This window comes from Pelodiscus sinensis, chromosome 26, assembly GCF_052426305.1.
Source record: "Pelodiscus sinensis isolate ZL-2025 chromosome 26, ASM5242630v1, whole genome shotgun sequence".
NCBI lineage: Eukaryota > Metazoa > Chordata > Testudines > Trionychidae > Pelodiscus > Pelodiscus sinensis.
The window spans coordinates 4588676-4608869 of record NC_143077.1 but is presented as its reverse complement, the minus strand read 5'-3'; the positions used below and the strand labels follow the sequence as shown (position 1 = coordinate 4608869).

General features: G+C 59.2%; 1 protein-coding gene across 2 annotated transcripts in view; it reads right to left on the bottom strand.

Annotated features, from left to right (window-relative positions):
• Positions 1 to 20194, bottom strand: part of LCK (LCK proto-oncogene, Src family tyrosine kinase) — a 33312-nt gene that overhangs the window by 7512 nt on the left and 5606 nt on the right. For both annotated transcript variants that reach the window (XM_075908687.2, XM_075908685.2), the window contains exons 3-10: positions 10745 to 10851; positions 9944 to 10025; positions 7699 to 7789; positions 6418 to 6516; positions 6133 to 6236; positions 5275 to 5424; positions 3619 to 3771; positions 242 to 421 (exon numbers count right to left, since the gene is read on the bottom strand). In XM_075908687.2, coding sequence (XP_075764802.1) covers positions 242 to 421; positions 3619 to 3771; positions 5275 to 5424; positions 6133 to 6236; positions 6418 to 6516; positions 7699 to 7789; positions 9944 to 10025; positions 10745 to 10846 — 961 coding nt within the window. In that variant the 5' untranslated portion in view covers positions 10847 to 10851. The remainder of the gene's footprint in view (positions 1 to 241; positions 422 to 3618; positions 3772 to 5274; positions 5425 to 6132; positions 6237 to 6417; positions 6517 to 7698; positions 7790 to 9943; positions 10026 to 10744; positions 10852 to 20194) is intronic.

Sequence of the window (20194 nt, the reverse complement as noted above, 5' to 3'; positions counted from 1 at the left end):
TCAGTCTCCCCGTTTTTTGGGAGGGGGGGTCACTGGGACCCCAAAAGCAAAGCCCACAGGGCTTTACCGGCCTCCCCCCGGCCGCGTTCTCTGCTCTGGGCTCTCTGCAGACATCCCCCAGCTGAAGGTCCTGGCACAAAGCAGGCAGGCTGGGAAACGGCTGGCGGATCTCCCCAAACTGAGGGCAGCCGGGCCTGGCTCCCACCCCCCAAGGCCCCTGGGCAGCGCCCGGCAGACTCACCTTTCTCCATGTACTCCGTGATGATGTAGATGGGCTCCTGGGTGACCACGGCGTACAGACGCACCAGCTTGGCGTGCTGCAGGCTCTTCATGAGGTTGGCTTCCGCCAGGAAGGCGCTGGGGGACATGCTGCCCTGCTTCAGATTCTTAATGGCCACTTTGGTGTGGCCGTTATAGTAACCTGCAAGGGAGGCCCGTGTTACCACGGTTCCCAGCCCACAGCCCGGCTGGGAGGGAGCGCACAACCACAGGGACCTGTGGCCTCCCCACGGGCGCTCACACGGCTGGGGTCCCACAGAGCGGGGGGGGGCACCGGGGACTCAAAGACCGGTCAGCCCCCCTGTCCCTGGTCTCTGCCCAGGGAGGGGAGACGGCAGGTAGAAAGTGACTGCTGCAGCTGGCGTGTATGGGAGACACAGCTTGGGGGGGGATCTCAACTCACATTTCAACCTGGGGGGGGGTTACTCATGGTTCTTGGTCAATGGGAGAGAGGACCCGCTGGGCTCTGACTTTAACACCCTGCCCTCCAGAGCCACCAGCACCTAGCTGGGATACCCAGTGGGGTGCCAACCAATGTTCCCTTTAATCTTTTCCAGCCATGTGAGGATTTTTCCATCCGTGTGTGGAATACATTTTTCTCTGTGCACCACGGCACGTGCAAATGTGCACCACCAATAGAAACAAAACTTCGCGGTGGGCGCTCTGCTAATCAGCCGGGTGGCATCAGCCTCTCCCCTGAGCGGCCACCCAAGCACCCGGCTCACAGGGAACACTGGTGTTGACCCCCCAACATCCATCCACCTGGTAGGGCATGGGCCCGGCTCCACGACAGAGCACCCAGGGCAGGGCAGCCCAGCAGCACTCGGGCCTCTGTCTGAACCAACGGCCAAGGGCACCCTGAGCAGGGAGGGCTCCCATGAGCTCAATCCCCCTGCCCCTCTGCCCCCTGCCCCAGGCAACCCCTCCCTCCAGGGTAAGGCAGGAGCAGGAAGCTGCAGCTCCCAGCTTGTTCCTCGCTTGCCTAGGGAGGGGCAGGCAAGCTCCGGCCCCAGCCGCGTCTGAAGGAAGCCCCCCCACCGCAAGGTGCCCTGCGCCCGCACCCTCCTGCTCTCCCTCCAGCTGTGCCGCCCGGGGCGGACCCCGGCTCGCTCTGTCACCGCGCAGCTCAAAGGCCCTTGGCGCTGTCGCTCGGCAGAGCAGCTGGGCCCGGATGCCAGCGCCGCCACCACAACAAGGGCCTTTCTGGTGCGCGTGATTCTTATCCGCGCGGCACCAAACTGCCAGCAGCCTCCACCCGGCCTCCATCCTCCTCCGGGACCAGGCTGCTGGGTTCCCTGTCCGAGAGCGGGGCCCCCGGCCTGTCCCCACCAGGGAGCGGGGGAAGGGCTCGGGGTGCCGGGGCACGACGCCAGGGCTGGAGTGGGGGGGGGAGAGGCTGAGGCTGATTGTTGGGGGGGCAGGAATGGGCGGGGGGGAGGGAAGTGTCATTAAGCCGTGCAGGGCGCTGCCTGTGTAAGTGGGAACAGCATCTGGGCTGCTCCAGCTTCTGGTTCCCTTCCTTTTGGCCCCGGGACGCCGCCGGGCCGTGGCCTGCCCTGCCCCCTGTGCTGAGTTAGGCCCCTTCTCCCTCTCTCTCCCCTTCCCGCCCCGGTCACCAGGGCAGCCCCCAAGGCCAGAGCAGGAGGGCGCCGGGCGGGCCTGCCTTGCTGGCCAGAGAGCAGGGCCGGGTTAGGGGTGGAGGGGAAGGGAAGCAACAGGAAGGGTAAGCAGAGGCGTGGGGGTGGGCCAGCCCCGGGCTCCTCTCCCCTGGCACCAAGGGCCAGGCGATGGCAGGCGGGGGGAGTCACATCCCCTCCCTCCCAAGGGGGGACCCCAGCGGGGCCCCCGTTCCCCGCAGCCTCCTGGGAGCGGGCGCCAAAGGACCAGGGAAGAGACCCGTGGGTCTGGACCCCAGGGAAGTCTCCGTTCCTGTGGGCGGCCAAGCCCCGAGCTCTGTCTCTGCCCCGGGCTCTTTTCAGCTGCGCCCTGGCCGGGGAGGGAAGAGGCTGAGCTGGGCTTGGGCGCTGGGCTCATAACCCAGGGCTGGCTTTGGTGCTGGGAGAGCCCCACCCCCAGGATAGGCACAGATGGGGGGCGCTTCCCTCCCCCTCCCCGCGCCCCTGCTGGCGGCCTCGGCCTAGCCGGCTGGTGCAGCGTGGGGGTGGAGCCCCCCGGTTTTGACCCTGCTGCGCCAGCCCTGGGTGCAAATGGGCCCAGCCGGGCAATTAGCCAGGGCTGGGGCAGGGGAGGGAGGGGGGAGCTTTTGCAACACAGACATTTCCCCTCTAGCCACCAGCTGAGGCCCTGCCCAGCTCGTCTCCCACGGGGCAGCAAAGAGCCACCGGCTGGGAAGGACGCTGGATCCCTACGCCCCCGGGCTGGGGTAGGATCAGCCCCCTCGGAGCATCCTGTTATCAGGCCCGTGGGCCTCCCTTCCCCACCCCGCCCTACGCGGTGCAGGGCAGGACTCCGCCTGCCACTAGAGCCAGCCACCCCTTCCAAGCACAGCCTGGGCCCCGCGCACCCAGCAGCACCGCCCCTCCCCGGGGTCTCCCTTCAGTCCCCTCTTGCACCCGAGACGCAGTGCCCCGAACAAGCCCCCTTCCTCTCCCTTCTGCCCCTGCTGCACTGGCCACCGCCCTGGGGAGAACTTCCTGCCCGGACACAGGCACAAGGAAAGGAGCCAAGTCAGCAATCAGGCTGCCTTGCGGAACCACAACCACCGCGCCAGCCGGATGCAGGCGGAAGGCCGGGGGCAGAGAGCCAGAAGGCTTCCCCTCCGGGCTACCCCGCGGTGTTCCTAAGTGGTCTGTAACCATGCCCCAGCTGTCACTGCTCTGCACCCCCTGGGCCCCAGCAAGGAGAGAACCCTGATTCCCCTGCACCAAAAGGACAGGCCTGCTCCAGCTGCAGAAGACTCGCCGTTTCCTGCCGGCAGTGCAGGGCCTATGTCTCACAATAGATCAGTTCTGCTTCCATTGGGAAAAGGGCAGCAGTGCCCGTACACACTGGTCAGTGCCAGTAGCTAATGGCACATGTAGATGGAGCTCAGCTCATTGTCTCCTGTATGGAGCTGAGATTTCTCTTTATTCCCAATGGGATCTCATTGTTTGGAGGCCGTGGGGGGGGGGGGGGGCTATTGTTCTCTCCCAGCGCCCCATGGCCCTTTCTCCAGTCCTCAGCAGAAGCCCCCAGCAGGCAGCTTCTGTCCATTCCTAAATGCCAGCTGGAGAGGCTTGCCCACAACCAGACACTCGGGGCTGCCCCACGCCCAGTGCCCACCCTGCCTGCCAGCGTCACCCACCTCCCGGCCCGTGTCCCGGCCGCCGCATTACTCACCCATCCAGACCTCTCCGAACTGCCCCGCCCCCAACTTCTCCACCAGCTTGAGCGTCTCCCGGGGCACCTCCCATTCGTCCTGCCACCAGGGCTTCTGGGGCTTCTGGGTCTGGCATGGCTTGCCCAGACGGGTGCACAGCCCGTCCGTACTGTCTGCAAGGTGGGGGGGGAATCAAGGGGTAACCATGAGCCCGCGGGGAAGAGCAAAGGGGGTGCAGGCAGGGTGGGGCCCGGGAGTGGAGCCAGGGCCAGGCACGGCCAGCGTTACTGTCAGTGACTCGCTACCGGACTTTACTGCTCGGTTTGTCCAGAGCGAAAGTTCATCCGCCTTTGCGAGAGGAGACGGAACAACTCAGCCTCACAGACTGCACAGTTCTCTCACCCCAGCCTCTCCCTGCAGGAGGCGCTGTGGGGCACGGGGTCTGGGCCCCGACTCTGGGCCAGCCCATCACCTCTCCCATCCCAGCCTCTCCCTGCAGGAGGTGCTGTGGGGCAGAGGATCTGGGTCCCGACTCTAGGCCAGCCCACTGCCTCTCCCATCCCAGCCTCTCCCTGCAGGCGGTGCTGTGGGGCAGAGGATCTGGATCCCGACTCTAGGCCAGCCCACTGCCTCTCCCATCCCAGCCTCTCCCTGCAGGCGGTGCTGTGGGGCAGAGGATCTGGATCCCGACTCTAGGCCAGCCCACCACCTCTCCCATCCCAGCCTCTCCCTGCAGGAGGCGCTGTGGGGCAGAGGATCTGGATCCCGACTCTAGGCCAGCCCACCGCCTCTCCCATCCCAGCCTCTCCCTGCAGGAGGCGCTGTGGGGCACGGGGTCTGGGCCCCGACTCTGGACCAGCCCATCACCTCTCCCAGTCCAGCCTCTCCCTGCAGGAGGCACTGTGGGGCAGAGGATCTGGGCCCCGACTCTGGGCCAGCCCACCCCTTCTCCCATTCCGGCCTCTCCCTGCAGGAGGCACTGTGGGGAAGGGGGTCTAGGCCCCGATTCTGGGGCAGTCTACCACCTCTCCTCTCCCAGCCTCCCCCTGCAGGAGGCGCTGTGGGGCAGAGGATCTGGGTCCCGACTCTAGGCCAGCCCACCGCCTCTCCCATCCCAGCCTCTCCCTGCAGGAGGCGCTGTGGGGCAGAGGGTCTGGGCCCCGACTCTGGGCCAGCCCATCACCTCTCCCATCCCAGCCTCTCCCTGCAGGAGGCGCTGTGGGGCAGAGAATCTGGATCCCGACTCTAGGCCAGCCCATCACCTCTCCCATCCCAGCCTCTCCCTGCAGGAGGCGCTGTGGGGCAGAGAATCTGGGTCCCGACTCTAGGCCAGCCCACCGCCTCTCCCATCCCAGCCTCTCCCTGCAGGAGGCGCTGTGGGGCAGAGGATCTGGGTCCCGACTCTAGGCCAGCCCACCGCCTCTCCCATCCCAGCCTCTCCCTGCAGGAGGCGCTGTGGGGCAGAGGATCTGGGTCCCGACTCTAGGCCAGCCCACCGCCTCTCCCATCCCAGCCTCTCCCTGCAGGAGGCGCTGTGGGGCGGGGGGCTCTGAGAGCTGTTCCGGGTGTCCATGGGAGGTGGTTCCCGCAGGGATAGGTGGAAGGAGCCGGCGTCGTTTCAGTGCCCGCCCTCCCTTGGGTCGCGGTGACCACTCCTCACAGCCCGGGGGCCTTACGGGTGTAATGCTCCACCAGCTCGTGCAGGCTGCTGAAGGTGATGCGGGGGGAGATGTAGAACCCCCCCTGGTCCATGTTGCGGATCTTGTAGTGCTTCACCATCTCGCCGTGGGTTTGGTCGAAGTCCCTCACGGACAAGGAGAAGGAGCCTAGCGAAGCCAAGGGAAACCGGGGAATGAGGTGGCTCCTTTTCTCCCTCTAAGACGCCTGCCCTCTAGTCCTGCCCCCTGCCCGCCCTCCCCCAGGTCCAACCTGGACTGGGCCGGGCACCGGCAGAGGGGCACCAACAAGCGGTAAGTGGTGGCCGACGGCAACTGGGGTGGCTCCAGAGCCAGGCACCGCACGGTCTGACTGCCTCTGAGAGCCAGCGGGATAGGGACGGGGCGGCACTGGGGGCTGGCTGCCCCCCCATCCCTTCCACCTGAAGCCCTGCCCTTTCTGGGGGCACAGAGCCAGCCCCCCCCCATTGCCCAGGGGCCCGGCAATCCTGTTGGGCCCCTCGTCAGTGGTTTCTCTTCAGGCCTACGCTGAGAGCACCGGAGCGACGCTGAGGAATGTTGGCCAAGAACAGGCCAAATCCTGCTCCCACAGCCGTCGCCTCAGCCCCAACTGCCATGGCAGGTACCTGCCTCTGCTTTATCACCTGGGCAGCTGAATGCCGGGAAGGGGGGAGTGTCTCCCCCCCCCACAGCCCCGCTGCACAAACACCCCCCCTCCCCAGGACACAGCGGGGTATGGCTGCTGCTGTGCTGGGGGGCAGCCAGGGCCCGGCGACGGGGGAGGGTGGCCCTCGTGGCACAGCTGGGCCACCGGAGAATTGGACTGGCCCCCCCGTTGGCAGACAGGCCGCCGCTCACCTTTGGTGGATTCACTCTCCCGGATCAGGAAGGAGCCGTGCGTGTTCCCGGAGGCCAGGAGCTGCCGCTCCGCATCCTTCCTGCTGAGGTTTTTGAAGAACCAGCTGCACGGACCAAAGCCCAGTTAGTGCCAGGCAGGCGTGTGCTCCCGCCCCCACCCGCGGAGACCCCCGGGGTGCTCCCCAAGAGGACGGGGATCAGGACTCCTTCCCCCTAGCAGGGCAGCTAAGCCCAGGGCAAGGATGGGCGGGGGAGGGAAGACTGAACCCGGACGCAGCCACTCACGGTTCCGGCTCCAGGCTGTTCACCCTGGCGACGAAGTTGTAGGGAATGTAGCCTTCCTGGCCGGTGGTGAGCGACTGGGCCCTCCACCACTCGCCACTCCTGAAACCAGACCCGAGGAAAGGGCCACATCAATCCTGCGTCCCCGCTAGGGAGGGGCGAGCACAGCGGCCTTGGCAGAAAGAGGCCAGTGGATGGGACTCGTCCCCCTCAGCCTGGCCTGGGGAAGAGGCTCCAAGCTGGCTGGGAAGGTGGCAGACTTTCTGGTGAGGCCAGCTCCTTTGCGGCCCGGCCCTCCCTGGCTTCCTACCTTACCCTCCAATGGGCACTTTGCCCTCCCCTGTAGCTTAGTGCTGGATGCGGCCACATAGAATCACTGGACACTAGAACTGGAGGGACCCCGAGAGGCCATCGAGTCCCGTCCCCTGCCCTCCCGGCAGGACCAAGCACCGAGATGACCCCTGCCAGGTGTCTGTCCGACCTGCTCTGCAGTATCTCCAGGGATGGAGATTCCACAACCCCCCTGGGCAATTTATTCCAGTGTTTCACCACCCGGACAGGAAGCTTTTCCTAATGTCCAACCTAACCCTCCCTTAACCATAAAACCATAGAATCCTAGAACCAGAAGGGACCTCGAGAGGTCATCGAGTCCAGTCCCTTGCCCCCATGGCAGGACCAAATACTGTCTAGACCATCCCTGATAGACATTTATCCAACCTGCTCTTGAATATCTCCAGTGACGGAGATTCCACAACCTCCCTGGGCAATTTATTCCAGTGTTTAACTGCCCTGACAGGAAGTTTTTCCGATTGTCCAACCTAAACCTCCCTTGCTGCAGTTTAAGCCCGTTGCTTCTTGTCCTGTCCTCAGAGGCCAAGGAGAACAATTTTTCTCCCTCCTCCTTGTGACCCCCTTTTAGACACTTGAAAACCCCTCTCGTGTCCCCTCTCAGTCTTCTCTTTCCAAACTCAACAAGCCCAGTTCCTTCAGCCTCCCCTCCTAGCTCATGTCTTCTAGACCTTTCATCATTTGTGTTGCTCTTCTCTGGCCCTTCACACGTCCTTCTCCCGCCCCGAGGCAGGAGGGCAGGGCACCACGGGGCCTGCCTGCCTGCAGTTCTGGGGTCCCGCCAGGAAAGCACAGGCAAACCGCCGGCAGCGGGACCCTCCCTGGCAGGTGCAGCACTGACCCGCCCGTTAGCCTGCAAAGCCGGCTGAGAAAACATGCCCCAGCAGCTCCCCAGTGCCTGGCTGGGTGTGGCTGGGGAAAGGGCCACAGACTTACTCCTCCAGAAGTCGGAGCGTCTCCCCCTTCTGGAGTCCCAGGTCACCATCATGAGTTGGTTCGTAGTCGTACAAAGCTACCACCAGTTTGTCTGGAAAGCAAAGCAACAGGTCTCTTTAGAGGCGGCTGGACAGAGGCGACGAGTCTCAGGGGCCTGACTTAAGAATGGCCAGACTGGGTCGGACCAAAGGTCCATCAAGACCAGTGTCCTGTCTGCCGGCAGTGGCCCATACCAGGTGTCCCAAAGGGAATGAACAGAACAGGGAATCATCCAGTGATCCCTCCCCGTCATCCACTCCCTGCTTCTGACGAACAGAAACACCCTCTCTGCCCATCCTGGCTAATAGCCATGGATGGATCTATCTTCCATGAATTTATCAAGCTCTTTTTGAACTCTGTTATAATCTTGGACTTCAGAACATCCTCTGGCAAGGAGTTCCACAGGTTGGCTGTGGAAGGAATACTTCTTTTTGTTTATTTTAAACTTGCTACCTATTAATTTCATTTGGTGACCCCTAATTCTTGGAAAGCTGTACATAACTCTTCTTTACTCACTTTTTCCACACCAGTCAAAATTGCATAGACCTCTCTCATATCACTCCCTAGTTGTCGCTTTTGCACGTTCCAGTTTAATTAATCTCTCCTCATACAGCAGCCGTTCTAAACCCCTAATATTTTTTGTTGCCCTTTTCTGAATTTTTCCCAGTGGACTGTGGACCCTTTCGCCTCCAGGATGTTAGTTTAGCCCCAGATAAAGGAGCTGTTGCCACCTGTTGGCTGTTTGGTGGATTATATGACATGAGTTTAACAGGTCTCGACCCAGCTTCCCCTGAGCACTAACTGGAAGCGTCCGCAGAGAATGGAAAGCAGAATGGTGGGAAAGGCTGGAGCCGGAGAGGAGGTCCCTCTAGGTCAGAGAGGAAGAAACACGCCGTGGGAATTCAGAATTCCTGTCCCTTGGGAAATGCCGAGATTTTGAAATCTGGTTCTGCCCTGACTTAGGAGGAAACCTCAGGCTTTTCCAAGAAACAAAATATTCCGAAAATAATGTCATTGCAGCTGTAGAGCAAGGCTCCAGGCTGGCACTGACCGTTTCCCCTCTTCGGTTGTATTCTCTGAGTAAGGCAAAGGAACTCGTTGGATAAACTCCCCGCACAAGCACGGAAGAAATTGACCCAATCAGCATGTGCCAACGGTGAACTGTTCTGCTCGCTCTACGTGGGGAGAAGCCTGCCCTGGAGCTGTGTGCACAAGAGAGGGCACCGTGCCCGTGTTCCTGCTACGTTTTTATGTCCGTGTGCGGAATGACTTTTGCTCTGTGCACCGATATGATGCATCATGTAGAGAGAGTCAATCCGCACATGGACAGTGTATGGCGGGGGTGAGGCTCAGGGTCTGGGGAGCGGGAGCGGGCTCAGGACTGGGGCAGAGGATTGGGGTGTGGGGTGCAGGCTCTGGGGTGGGGCCGGGGATGAGGAGTTTGGGGTGGAGGAGGGGACGCAGGGTTGGCACAGAGGATTGGGGTGTGGGGTGCAGGCTCTGGGGTGGGGCCAGGGATGAGGCGTTCGGGGTGCAGGAGGGGACGCAGGGTTGGCACAGAGGATTGGGGGTGTGGGGTGCAGGCTCTGGGGTAGGGCTGGGGCGGACGGACTTGGAGGGGGTGCAGGCTGCCTCAAGAAGACTCCCCCAGCCCTCTCTCCCTGCAGCGGCTTGGGCCAAGTGCGAGGCACCTCTCCATGGCTGCGGTAGCTCCAGCAGGCATGGCCGGGGCAGAGATGCCTCCCCACAGCAGGGGCAGATTTGAAGCAACTTGCGGGGAGAGGCGCTTCTGTTCCAGCTGCGGCAGCTCCAGGCGGCTTGTGGGCAGAGGCGCCCTTCCCCCAGCTGCGGCATCTCTGCCCGGTGTGGGGCTTCCAGGAAGCTGCCTGGCTTAGCAGGAACTTAGCTCCACGCCCCGGGGGCTGTTGATCAGGCACCGTTTCCAGGCGTGCTCAGGGTAGAGCCGCACAGGCTGCGTGAGGGAGGGACAGAGAAGCGAAGCGAATGGCAGGAGGAGAGAGGAGAGTTACTGGAAGCCTCCGCTGTGGGAGCCGCATCCCTAGCGGGCCCGATGCACTTTCCTTCCACTCCCTCGCCTGCCCTGGGGCCTTGCATTGCCCAGGGCCAGCGGGTGACTCCGCCCGTGGGCAGCTCCCCCGGCACTGGAGACCCCGTCTCCCGGCTCCGGTGGCGGCCGGGTACCAACCTTGCATAGGAGAGCAGGGCGGAGTGGGGCTTTCGTAGGACACCAAAGGATCGCGCACCTCGGAGCCATTGCGTAACAGCGTCTGCAGGGCGGAGGAGAGACCGGAGCGAGGGGGTTTCTTTTCCAGAAGGAAACTCCCTCCCCCCACACCCCTCTTCTTCCCGACTCGCCCTCCCGTTCCCTTCCACCCTGGCAGGGCGGTACCAAGGACCCTTCAGGGGCGGCGGGTACCAGAGGCAGGGGGAGGCGTTGCCTTCCCAAAACGCCAGGCGTGGCCCCGCCCACGCTCCATCCCCTGCGTCAGCACGACTCCCGGGCTGCCCCCGGGCTCCAGCCACGCTCAGGGTGGGGCCGTGTGCCACCTGCCCTCCCCGTGCTACAGGGCTGGGGAGGCTCACGGGGGCTGGGGGGATGGAGACCTGCCCCTGCAGTGAGGGATGATGGGGGGGCTTGGCTCCTGAAGGGGGCAGGGCGTCAGGTGAAGGCTGGGGGGGGGTTGCTTTCCTGAACCCTAGGTTCACCCCAAGACTTCCCTACCCCCAGCCACCTGAGGGAGTTTTCTGGGTGCACAGGGTGCCTCTTTCGCTCGGCGTGACCCACACCCACTGGCTCCCAAATCCAGCCCGGCCTCAGGGCAAAGCGGGCAGGGCGGTTGCCTTGGGCCCCGTGCCCTCCGGGCCCCGCAAAACTCTGGTGGCTGGGCCTGCCCCAATGGCCCAGCTCTGAGGAACCGCGGCCACTTGCTCCACCCATGCAGCCCTGTGCCGAGTCCCCCCAGCCCCCCGGTCTCCCCCCCCTCACCTGGGCTTTAGTGGCCGGGTCGATGGGGTAATTGCAGTGCTCGCAGATGTCGATGTTCTCGATCCAGTCGTCGTCGTAGTCAGAACTGCAGCAGCAGCCCATGGTCCCTGCGGGGGCGAGAGGCTGTGAAAAGGGCACGTCCGGCGCGTCGCGCCCCCACGAGAACCTCCGAGCACAAACCAAAGGCGAACGGGGGCGTCCCTGGAGTGCGGGGGACCCTCCTGCCAGTGTCGTTCTGTTCCCCCTCCAGGGGCTGGCCTAGCCCCGGGGATCCGGCGGGAATCCCCGCCCGAGGAGGTGCAGGTGCACAGTCCCCCCGGTATCCGATCCACACCGAGGCAGGAAGCTGGGTGCCGGCTCTGGCCTGGGGCAGGGGGTGCAGGAGGGGGTGAGGGGTGCAGGCTTTGGGAGGGAGCTTGGGGGCTAGAGGGGGTGTGGGAGTTTGGGGGCAGAAGGAGGGGACCAGGGAGAGGGTGGGGTGGAGGAGAGGGTGGGGGTGCTGTGCTTTCCTGGCCCCCCCCCGAAGCAGCTCCTGGGGAGGCCAGGGGTCTCTGCACATTGCTGCCTGCCTTGTAGCCCTCCCCCCCAAGCAGTCCCTGGCCACCTGCAGCCCCCGAGTGACTAAAAATGCCCCGTGGGCCCCGGCCGACCCCACCGGGGTCTAGAGCAGCTTCTGGCTGCCGACATGCATGTCCCTATGGCGGGGGGAGGGGAGCATGGAGAACGACTCCAGACGCTGCTCCAGCTGCTGGGTGCAGGGCAGGGAGACAAACCCACCCACCCCCACAGCCGCCAGCGGCCACAGGGAGCGAGCAGCAGGAAGCTGCTCTAGCCCCAGTGCACTGCAGCTGGTGGCGGGAGGGGCATTTTAAATCACTCCAGAGGGGATGCACGGGAGGGCGTGGACCCAGGGGGAAGCGCAAGGGGGTGGCAGGTGGGGCCAGAGAGAGCCGGGCCCATAGAACTCGCCGCCCATGTCTCCTGTAGCTGCGCCCCAGGAGCATGGGTGGCATGTACACACACACGTCTGCTCTGCGTCAGGCAGCGCCAGGGTGTCGGGCTGGCTAGCAAACGTGGGTGTCGCCAGCGGAAAGCCCCCTTTGAGGAAGCCCTCCCCCAAACGCTGAGCACAGCGTAAATCGGGGGGAACGCCTCCCGGTGAGTCAGTCTGGAAAGGAGCAGCCCACGGCCCTGGAAAAGCCCGTTGTAGCGCACCGCCCTCATCGGCTTCCCTCGCCCTCCCCCTGCGCCGCACGGGGCCGAGCGTCCCCCAGCTCCCCCGGGAAGCCAGGAGTGAGCTCGGAACCTCGCAGGCACCGGGCGGTCACGCTGGGCAGGCTGGCTTGTCCCTGAGCCTTTGTGGTTAATCGGGACGGGTGCTGGAGGAACGCAGAGGCTGGATGAAAGGTGGCTCTTTTAATAGTGAACGTCGGCTTGTTCATGTCAGGGGGTCACATAAGGGACACTATGGGGGGGGGGAGCCCAGTGACATGCAGCTCTCCCATGCCTGCAGGGGACTGGTAACGTTCTCTGGGAATAGCGAGCCCAGTGAGACTAAGTGACTTGCCAGAGGTCACACCGAGTATCTGTGGCAGAGCAAGGAATCAAATATGTCTCTCCCTAGTGCTCTAACCATGGAAGCAGCCTTTCACCTTGCGTGTCCATTTGCACCTTGCCTCTAGCAATACATGAGCCATGCCTTCCGCAGCGCTTGCCCCCAGAACAGCCTGCCTGTTTCTCACCATCTCACCAAATCACCCTTGGTTTACCATTTCTCCTCTGCAGATCTACCATTTAGCCCTGGCACCGGTGTCTCAATTTGTTTCTCCCTCTGCTTTAATTAGAACAGGTCAAAGGCCTCGGCAAGCTAGTCAGTTTGCAAGAATTAGTTTCCAGCAGTAGCTGTAATACGCCACTTCCTGAGACCCCTGCCTCTTGGTATAGCGTGAAACACACAAAAGGAACAAGCTGAAACGCTCGAGAAGGGTTGATTCGCCGTTCAGCCAAACTGGTTTCACACCAGCAAGTTGCAATTGCATCAACGGGGATGAAAAATCAAGCCCAGGGCAATATTTTCTCCGGAGCATATTTCATCTCTCCTCCTCATAGACCTGCCTCGGAACAGCAGTGGGGGAAAGCGTAGACTGAAATGCAACTTGACACTGACACTTTCCCTTTAACTTCACGCTGTTATTATTGCTGTTGGCAAAGTATTTCAGGCGGGGGCAGACGGGCAAGCCCCCCAGCCGGTGTAGCACCACTGACAGCCAATTGCAATACTGTCAACGGAGCGTGTTCCAAAACCACGAATCAGGCCCCTCGGCAGTGTGAGACTGGGTTGAAATCATGGGGCGGGGGTTCTGTCTTTGCCTTTTGAGCCTTCAAGGGATCACTTGCTTCTCGTGCGCAGGCTTTTTTCTGCAACCGCGAGAACGAGAAACCTAGAAACGTACCGTTTTTTGTTTGTACCGAAACCTGAGATGCCCAGGTCATATCAGGATTTCCTCACCTGGGACTTTAAGAACACGCAATACCACGGGACTCGAGATGAAATTGTGAGTGTTGGCCACACTGCAACTGGCACCAGCTGAGCCTTTGGCCTGTGAACTGGTTTTTCCCAGGCTATGCGCCGAGTCTTTGCGTATTCAGATCAAAATATGCAAAATTGGAAGCTTCCTTTCTAGGGAACCCAATGGGAGACACCTGGGACCAGAGATTCAGGGGTGCTACCGAGCACCCGCACCTGGAAATGACGTCAATAGGAGCTGTGCATACTCCCCACTAGGCCCCAGGTGTCTCCGGCTGGGGCGCTCACAATCAGAGGCCACGTTGGAGAACGCTACCCTTGATCTGTTATCAGCGCCTGCTCCGAAACAAAAGGGCGCAGCTGTGCGCGGCGCTCGTTCGCAATTGTTCTCCCCCCCCTCCGCCCCTGTGCGGCAACTGTCTGTGTGAGCAAGGGCACAGGCAGGCACAAGGAGGTGGCTTTTCAAAGGCACAAACAGCAGCGATGCACCCGACACTCGGCAACTTTCCCAGGGGCCCACTTGCCTTGTGTGTCCTTGAAAATCTCCCCCCGACATTATGCGAAAAGACAGGACCCCGCCTGAAGCAGGCTGAGCTGGCCCTGAGAACTCTCCCGGGATCTTAGCCTGGAGGGTCTTGTTCATCTGATCACACGATCACCATAGACAGGTCAGACTGGAAGGGATCTTGGAGTTTTTTCATCTCCCCCTGCAGCGTGGGGTGTGGGTCCCTGGCCAGGATGATCTGGCTGTATTTCCCAGTTCTCGATCCCTCCTGCTCTTTGCCAGTGGCACCCCACAATCTGGTCTCCTGAGGTTTGTAATCCCGTGGTCTGATTCTGGTGGTGGGGTGACTGACAGGTATTGAAAGGCCCGGGATATACAGGCGTTCGGAGACGATGGCTAGAGCCTTGGCCTAAAACTCTATGTCTATGAAACCTCCAGTGTTACAGCTCCGCAATAATTATGCTGCAGAGAAGGGTAACAAGCTATAAATGTACCAGAAGAGAACCCTTAATAAAAAAACTGGGAAGCTGCTGCCCTGTCCATGGGGGGCGGGGAGGGGGGCTAGCCAAGGCATATGGAAATTAACTGGAGTCTTTCTGTTGCCTTAGTGGAGATCAGACCACCTCAACTCCCATCCGCGGGACAGCCGGAGATTTTCCAAGCTGTCAGCAAAGTTCTAGCTAATCAAAATTAAAAACGGCAACAGGACTAACTTGACTCACTTTTGGTTCTTTCCAAAGGGCTGTCTCCATTTCTAAATTCTCCTCCACATTTGCTTTGTGGGAAGAAATTCAAACTTGTGACAGCGCAGCCTCCTTCTTTTGTATAAATCATAAAATCATAGACATGCAGAGCTGGAAGGGACTCCGAGAAGTCCCCGTCCGCTGAGGCAAGACCAAGTAAACCTAAGACCAGCCCTGACTGGTGTTTGTCCAACCTGTTAAAAACCTCCAATGATGGAGATTCTTCAACCTCCCTGGGACCCCTATTCCAGAGTTTAACTACCCTTAGAGCGAGAAAGTGTTTTCCTACTATCTATCCTAACTCTCCCTTGCTGCTGATTAAGCTCATTGCTTCTTGTCCTACCTTCAGCAGATCTGCAGAACAATCATTCACAGTCGTCTATATTAAAGCCCTCCACATAGCTGAAGACTCTTAGCAGAGTCCCCCTTGGTCTTCTTTTCTTAAAACTAAACACGCCCTGGTTTTTTAGCCTTTCCCTATAGGTCAGATTTTCTTAGCCTTTTGTCATTTTTCGTTGCTCTTCTCTGGACTCAGTTCGTCCCCATCTTTCCTATGGAGTGTGGCATGGAGAGTTTGACTCAGTTCTCCAGATGAGGTGCCCCGAGCGGAAAGGGACAATTACCTCCCAGGTCTTACATACCATTCTTCCATTAATTCACACCCAGAATGGTATGAGCCTTTCCCAGCACGGCATCGCGTGGTTGACTTGCCTTCCACGCGAGCGTCACTACCTCCCAGATCCTTTTCAGCAGTCGTCCCACCTAGCCCGGGATGGGCTATCATTCTTACAGGGGGGCCACTCCACGCATTTTGGGAAGTCGTCAGGGGTTGGCTCCTGGCCCCCAGAAGGGGCAGGGACTCAGGCAGATGGGGCAGAGTTGGGAGCGAGAGCAAGAGACTCTGTGCGTGACGGGGTGTGTGTGTGTGAGAGAGAGAGAGGGGGGGAGCGCTGGCTGCTGGAGAAATCTTGGGAACAGCGCACTGCCTCTTTAAGAAGCTCTTCTCTGGGTCACCATTCATACCTCCGAGTAGAGCAGCTCACTGTGTCCGACCCCTGCTCTGCAGAGATGGGGCCGCATAGGGGTAGGGGACACCCTGACATCATCTCCCCCCTCCTTCCCTGCAGGGCTAGCAGGAGCATCCTGGGAGGGGGCAAGGTGAGGGGAGGGGCGGCTGAACACATGATGCCACCCGTAAGTGTGTGTTAATCACTACGTGGACCGGATCTGGGCCATATTTTGCTCACTCCCGGCCTAGCCTGTGATTCCCCCCTTTGTAGCTGATTTGTTTCCTTCCTAACTGAAGTGCTTTCCACTCGTTCCTACCTTGCGTCCATCTTGCTGATTTCTCCAATTTGTCAAGGTGACTTTGAATGCGAATTGCGTCTTCCCAAGGGCTGGCAGCCCCTCCCAGCTTGGTGTCATCTGCAGAGTTCATCATCGTAATCCCACTCCATTAGGCAAGTCATTAAGAGCGGCACTGACACGCACTGGATGTAGGAGGCGCCCACGTGGGAACCCCCCACTAGATGTGTCCCTGGGGAACTACTTTCTGAAAGGGTCTTTAACCAGTGGTGCAGTCACCTTATGCTAATTGCATCTAGTTTGCTAATGAAACGGTCCCATGGGACTGTCTCTAAACCCCAGATGGAGCGTGTCTGCTTCTCCGCTCCTACCCACCCGGCCGGCATCCCCGTCAAAGAAGGAAATCCGGTTGGTTTGAACTGATTTGTTCCCGACAAATCCATGTTGGCTCTTCCTTGTAACTCGAGAGCTTGACTGATCTGTGATTCCCAGGACCTCTCTGCTCTCCTTTTGAGAAATAGACTCTGTTTGCCCTTCTCTGGTCCTCTGGGACTTCCCCCATCCCTCTGGAGCAAGGCCGCCAGGAGGGGAGGGACAAGTGGGGCAATTTGCCCCAGGGCCCGGGCCCAGGGGCCCTCATGAGAATGTCTGAAGTCTGAGACAGGGAGTGCCAGGAAGAGGCCCCCGAAATTGCTGAAACCTCTGGGCGGCCCTGCTCCGGAGTGCACAAAGAAAATGGCAAACCTCACCACATTTGTCTCAGCACCTTAGGATGGGTTTCCTCAGGCCTTGCGGACTTGAATACATCCGATTCATCGTAATGTTCTTTTACCCGCTGGCTTCCTAGTCTGCCTTGTGTGCCTTCCCCCTTGTTATTCATATTAATTGTGTGGCGTATCCGGTCACCATTAGCCTTTTTGGTGACGACTGACGCAAAACAGGCATGCATCTCCTCAGCCTTGTTTATTAGTTCTCCTTGCCCACTGAGGGTATGTCTACACTACAGAGTTTCTTTTGGAAAACGGCCGTTTTTCTGAAGCAACTTGAGTTACGTCCGCACTGCAATTGCGTTCTTTCGAAAGAAAATCGAAAGACCAGAGGGGTTTTTCCGGCATCGATAATCCTCATTCTACGAGGAAGAAGCCTTTTTCCAAAAGAGCTCTTTCGGAAAAAGGCGTGCGTGGATGGAGAAGAGGGAGTTCTTTCGAAAGACGAGGAAAGAGGACAAAGGACAGGTGCCCTGGTGGCCACTCCGTCCATAGTAATCACAGCTTACACGCAAGAGAGCGTCCATTCAGTGTAGAGACTCTCAAAAAAGCAGATGGCTTTTTCGATGCACTTTTGCAGTGTGGCCGCTCTCTTTCAGAAGAAGTTTTTCAGAAGATCTCTTCCGGAAAGCTTCTTCCAAAAGAAGCCTGCAGTCTAGACAGAGCCCGAGTAGAGAACTTAGGTTTTTCTTCAGCTTTTTCTTGCTCCATGTAAAATCCAGTTTAATTGGTTAACCGGTGAAACATAGTGTATTAATAGAGCACCCCCGTCCCCCCGCCATGGACTGCAGCTACTCCGGCCTGGCTGGAATGCCTCTGCCTGTGATGGGCAGAGAGCTGCTCCAGCCCCCACCGGTTAACTGGAACCAGTAAGCCTCACCCATTAAAAGTGAAGCTTACTGCTTAACTGGTTAACCATTCACATCCCTACTCCAAAGTATCGATAGAGCCTCTTCTCAGAGCCTTTTGTTTTCCTTGCTACGTACAACTCCCTATACGGTGTTCCTTAGCCTTTCTGATTTTACCCCTAGATGCTCGTGCTGTTCTTTTGTAACCCCGCCTTAGCAATTGGCTAACCATGTTTCCAGTTTTTTGTAAGACTCCCTTTTTGATTTTCAGATCATCAGAGCGCTCCCGAGGAAGCCATAATATTGGCAGATGAATTCAACCAAAAACTAACTTTTGGTGACAGAATAGGGAGAGCGTTTACACTGCCATGCAACTTTTGTCAGGAAAAACACCCCATTGTGGCAACAAAAAACTTCCAGCCCTGTGAGAAACTTTTGTCTTTTCCCCTCCCTTTATTGTCAACAAAGAGCCAGTGTGGACTCTGCTGTTTGTTTTGTTGGGAGAACTGTCTAGTGCCAGTATTCCACAATGCCTGCCCTGATGGCTCTGCTCAGTGTTTTGTGATCTCTGCTGCCCTACAGGCATGCACCCCTCCCCTTCCAAAGCTCCGGGAAGTGTCTGACAGCTGAGTGAGATGCAACTTTTGGGGAACAAAGAGCAAATCATTGGAGTGCTACTGTTCTGTCCAGCTAGGAACACAGCAGCAGGCAAGCTGCCATGGTAGGGGGAGGGCTGGAGAGACGGCCATGCTGCTTTGACATTCTTCAGCACGGAGAGCTCCCAGAGCTACTCACGAGGCTGCTCCTGGCAGCTGGGAATGCTGTGGGAGAGCTCAGTGGGAATCCCAAGAGGCGCAGGAATCAGCTTTGCTTTCTCACAACACTGCCCTGTGAGATGTTACCCACGTTGCTTTGCTGCCTCTGTTCACGGGGTGCTAGCCATGTGGCCCTGAAATGTTGACAATGGGAAGCAGCAAAACCTGTTTGACCGGTGTTCACTTTTGGCAACTTTTGCACGTCGACAGCACCTTTGTCACCAAACCTTCCCAGGGTAGACCCAGGCTAATACCAAAGAAGTGAAAACTGAACAAGGGCAGACCTCCTTGGAGGTGTTTCTAGGGAACCGTGGGACAGCATTGGAGGATTAGCTTGCATTGGCTGCTGTAAAATGGCTTTGCCCTGCTGGTAGGACCCCCAAATGAAGGACATGTGTTTCAGCTCAACCCAGGCTAACCGTAGGTCACAGCCTAGGGAGACAGCCCTGACTTCTCTCATACGCAGTGCAGGAACGAAGGCGTTCTGGTTTTGGACGGGATGGGGACAGACTTTCTTGAGCTTGACTCTAGGCAGAGCCTGTATAAAACTCCCTGGGATTGGTTTGTTTGTCACTAACACCTGTCGAACACTTGGGATAAACTCTCTCTCCGGTATGGGATGGGCTCCCTTTTTGGGTCATTCCCCTTGCACACCGGAACCTGAGGAGGGGGCCAGGCTAGTAGATTTTTTGCCCCCCCCCCATGCTCTGGGGTTAGGCCAAAAATGAGTTTAGTGTGTGGAGGAGGCAGGAGCGGTTCGGAGGAGTCTGGGAGAGTGGTATGGTGCAGGAGCAGGCTGGGGTGGGAGGGCTGGACAGGAAGTAGGGCGCAGGAGAGGAGTGGGGGTGCAAGGTGTGGGCAGAAGGGGGGCTACAGGGCTGGAGCGCCAGCCTCCCAATGATAGGGGGGAGCCCCAAGCCTGAGGGGCCAGATCCAGGCAAGCCAGGCGTCGGATCTAGTCCCTGGGCCGTAGGTTCCCCACCCCTGCTTTAGTAGGTCAGCAATCCTTTCAGCTAAAGATCCTAATCTGCATCTCCAACACCCACAACCAATCATTGACCCAGACCAGGAAGTAATTACCCACGTTTCCAAGGTCAAAAAAAGACAGCTGTCCCCTACACCGCTCACTACAACTACGCCATACAGTGGTGTGAGAAATCCACACCTCCAGCAACCTCCTTATACAGAATTAACGCCTGTGTGGGTAGCACTAAGTCAGGAGGGGGAGTAACTAGGCAGATGGGGGATGCTCGCTCTCTCTCCCCCCCCCCCCCTTAGAGAGCCTTCATCAAAGCACTACAGCAGCACAGCTGTGTTGATGCAACGGTTGTCGTGTAGATCTGCCCGAAGACAAATACTTCTAGGCCTCTGGTTCCTAAGGAAGCCAAAAGGCCAGCGCTAGATCGCTTTGGGCAGATCAGCTCTAACGCGGGGAGCGAGGGAAATAAACACGGCGCTGCCTCACTGTATTTTAAATGGCGTCCTACGGCCAGCTGACGTCAGCAGGATGTTTGGTGCCTCGTGTCTCCCATTAACAAGGAAGAAACAAATACAATGAAGCGAAATTTCTGCCCTCATGGAAGAAAAACCTCAAACTGTCCCGACTACCATTGCCTGGAGATACCATCAAGCATTTAAAAGATGATGCCTTAGCAAAAAGCAAAAGATGCCAGGGTTGTGTTTTTAGCTTCCTACAAGCCCCCTGGGGGAAGAAGGGGGTGTTCATGCGCACACCACCGCACAATTTCCAATGGAAAGCCGTGCCAGCCGAGCAACACCTGGGGTCAAAGAGGACGTTGTGTCTGCCGTTGTTTTTGTCTCTGCATTTGTCTGTGTGGCTGAGCCTTCGTGTGGGCCTGCGTGTGCGTGTGTGTGTGTGTGTGCGTGTGTGTGTGTCTGCCCTTCTTGGCTCTGTGTGCTTGTGTGAATTTGTGTCTGGG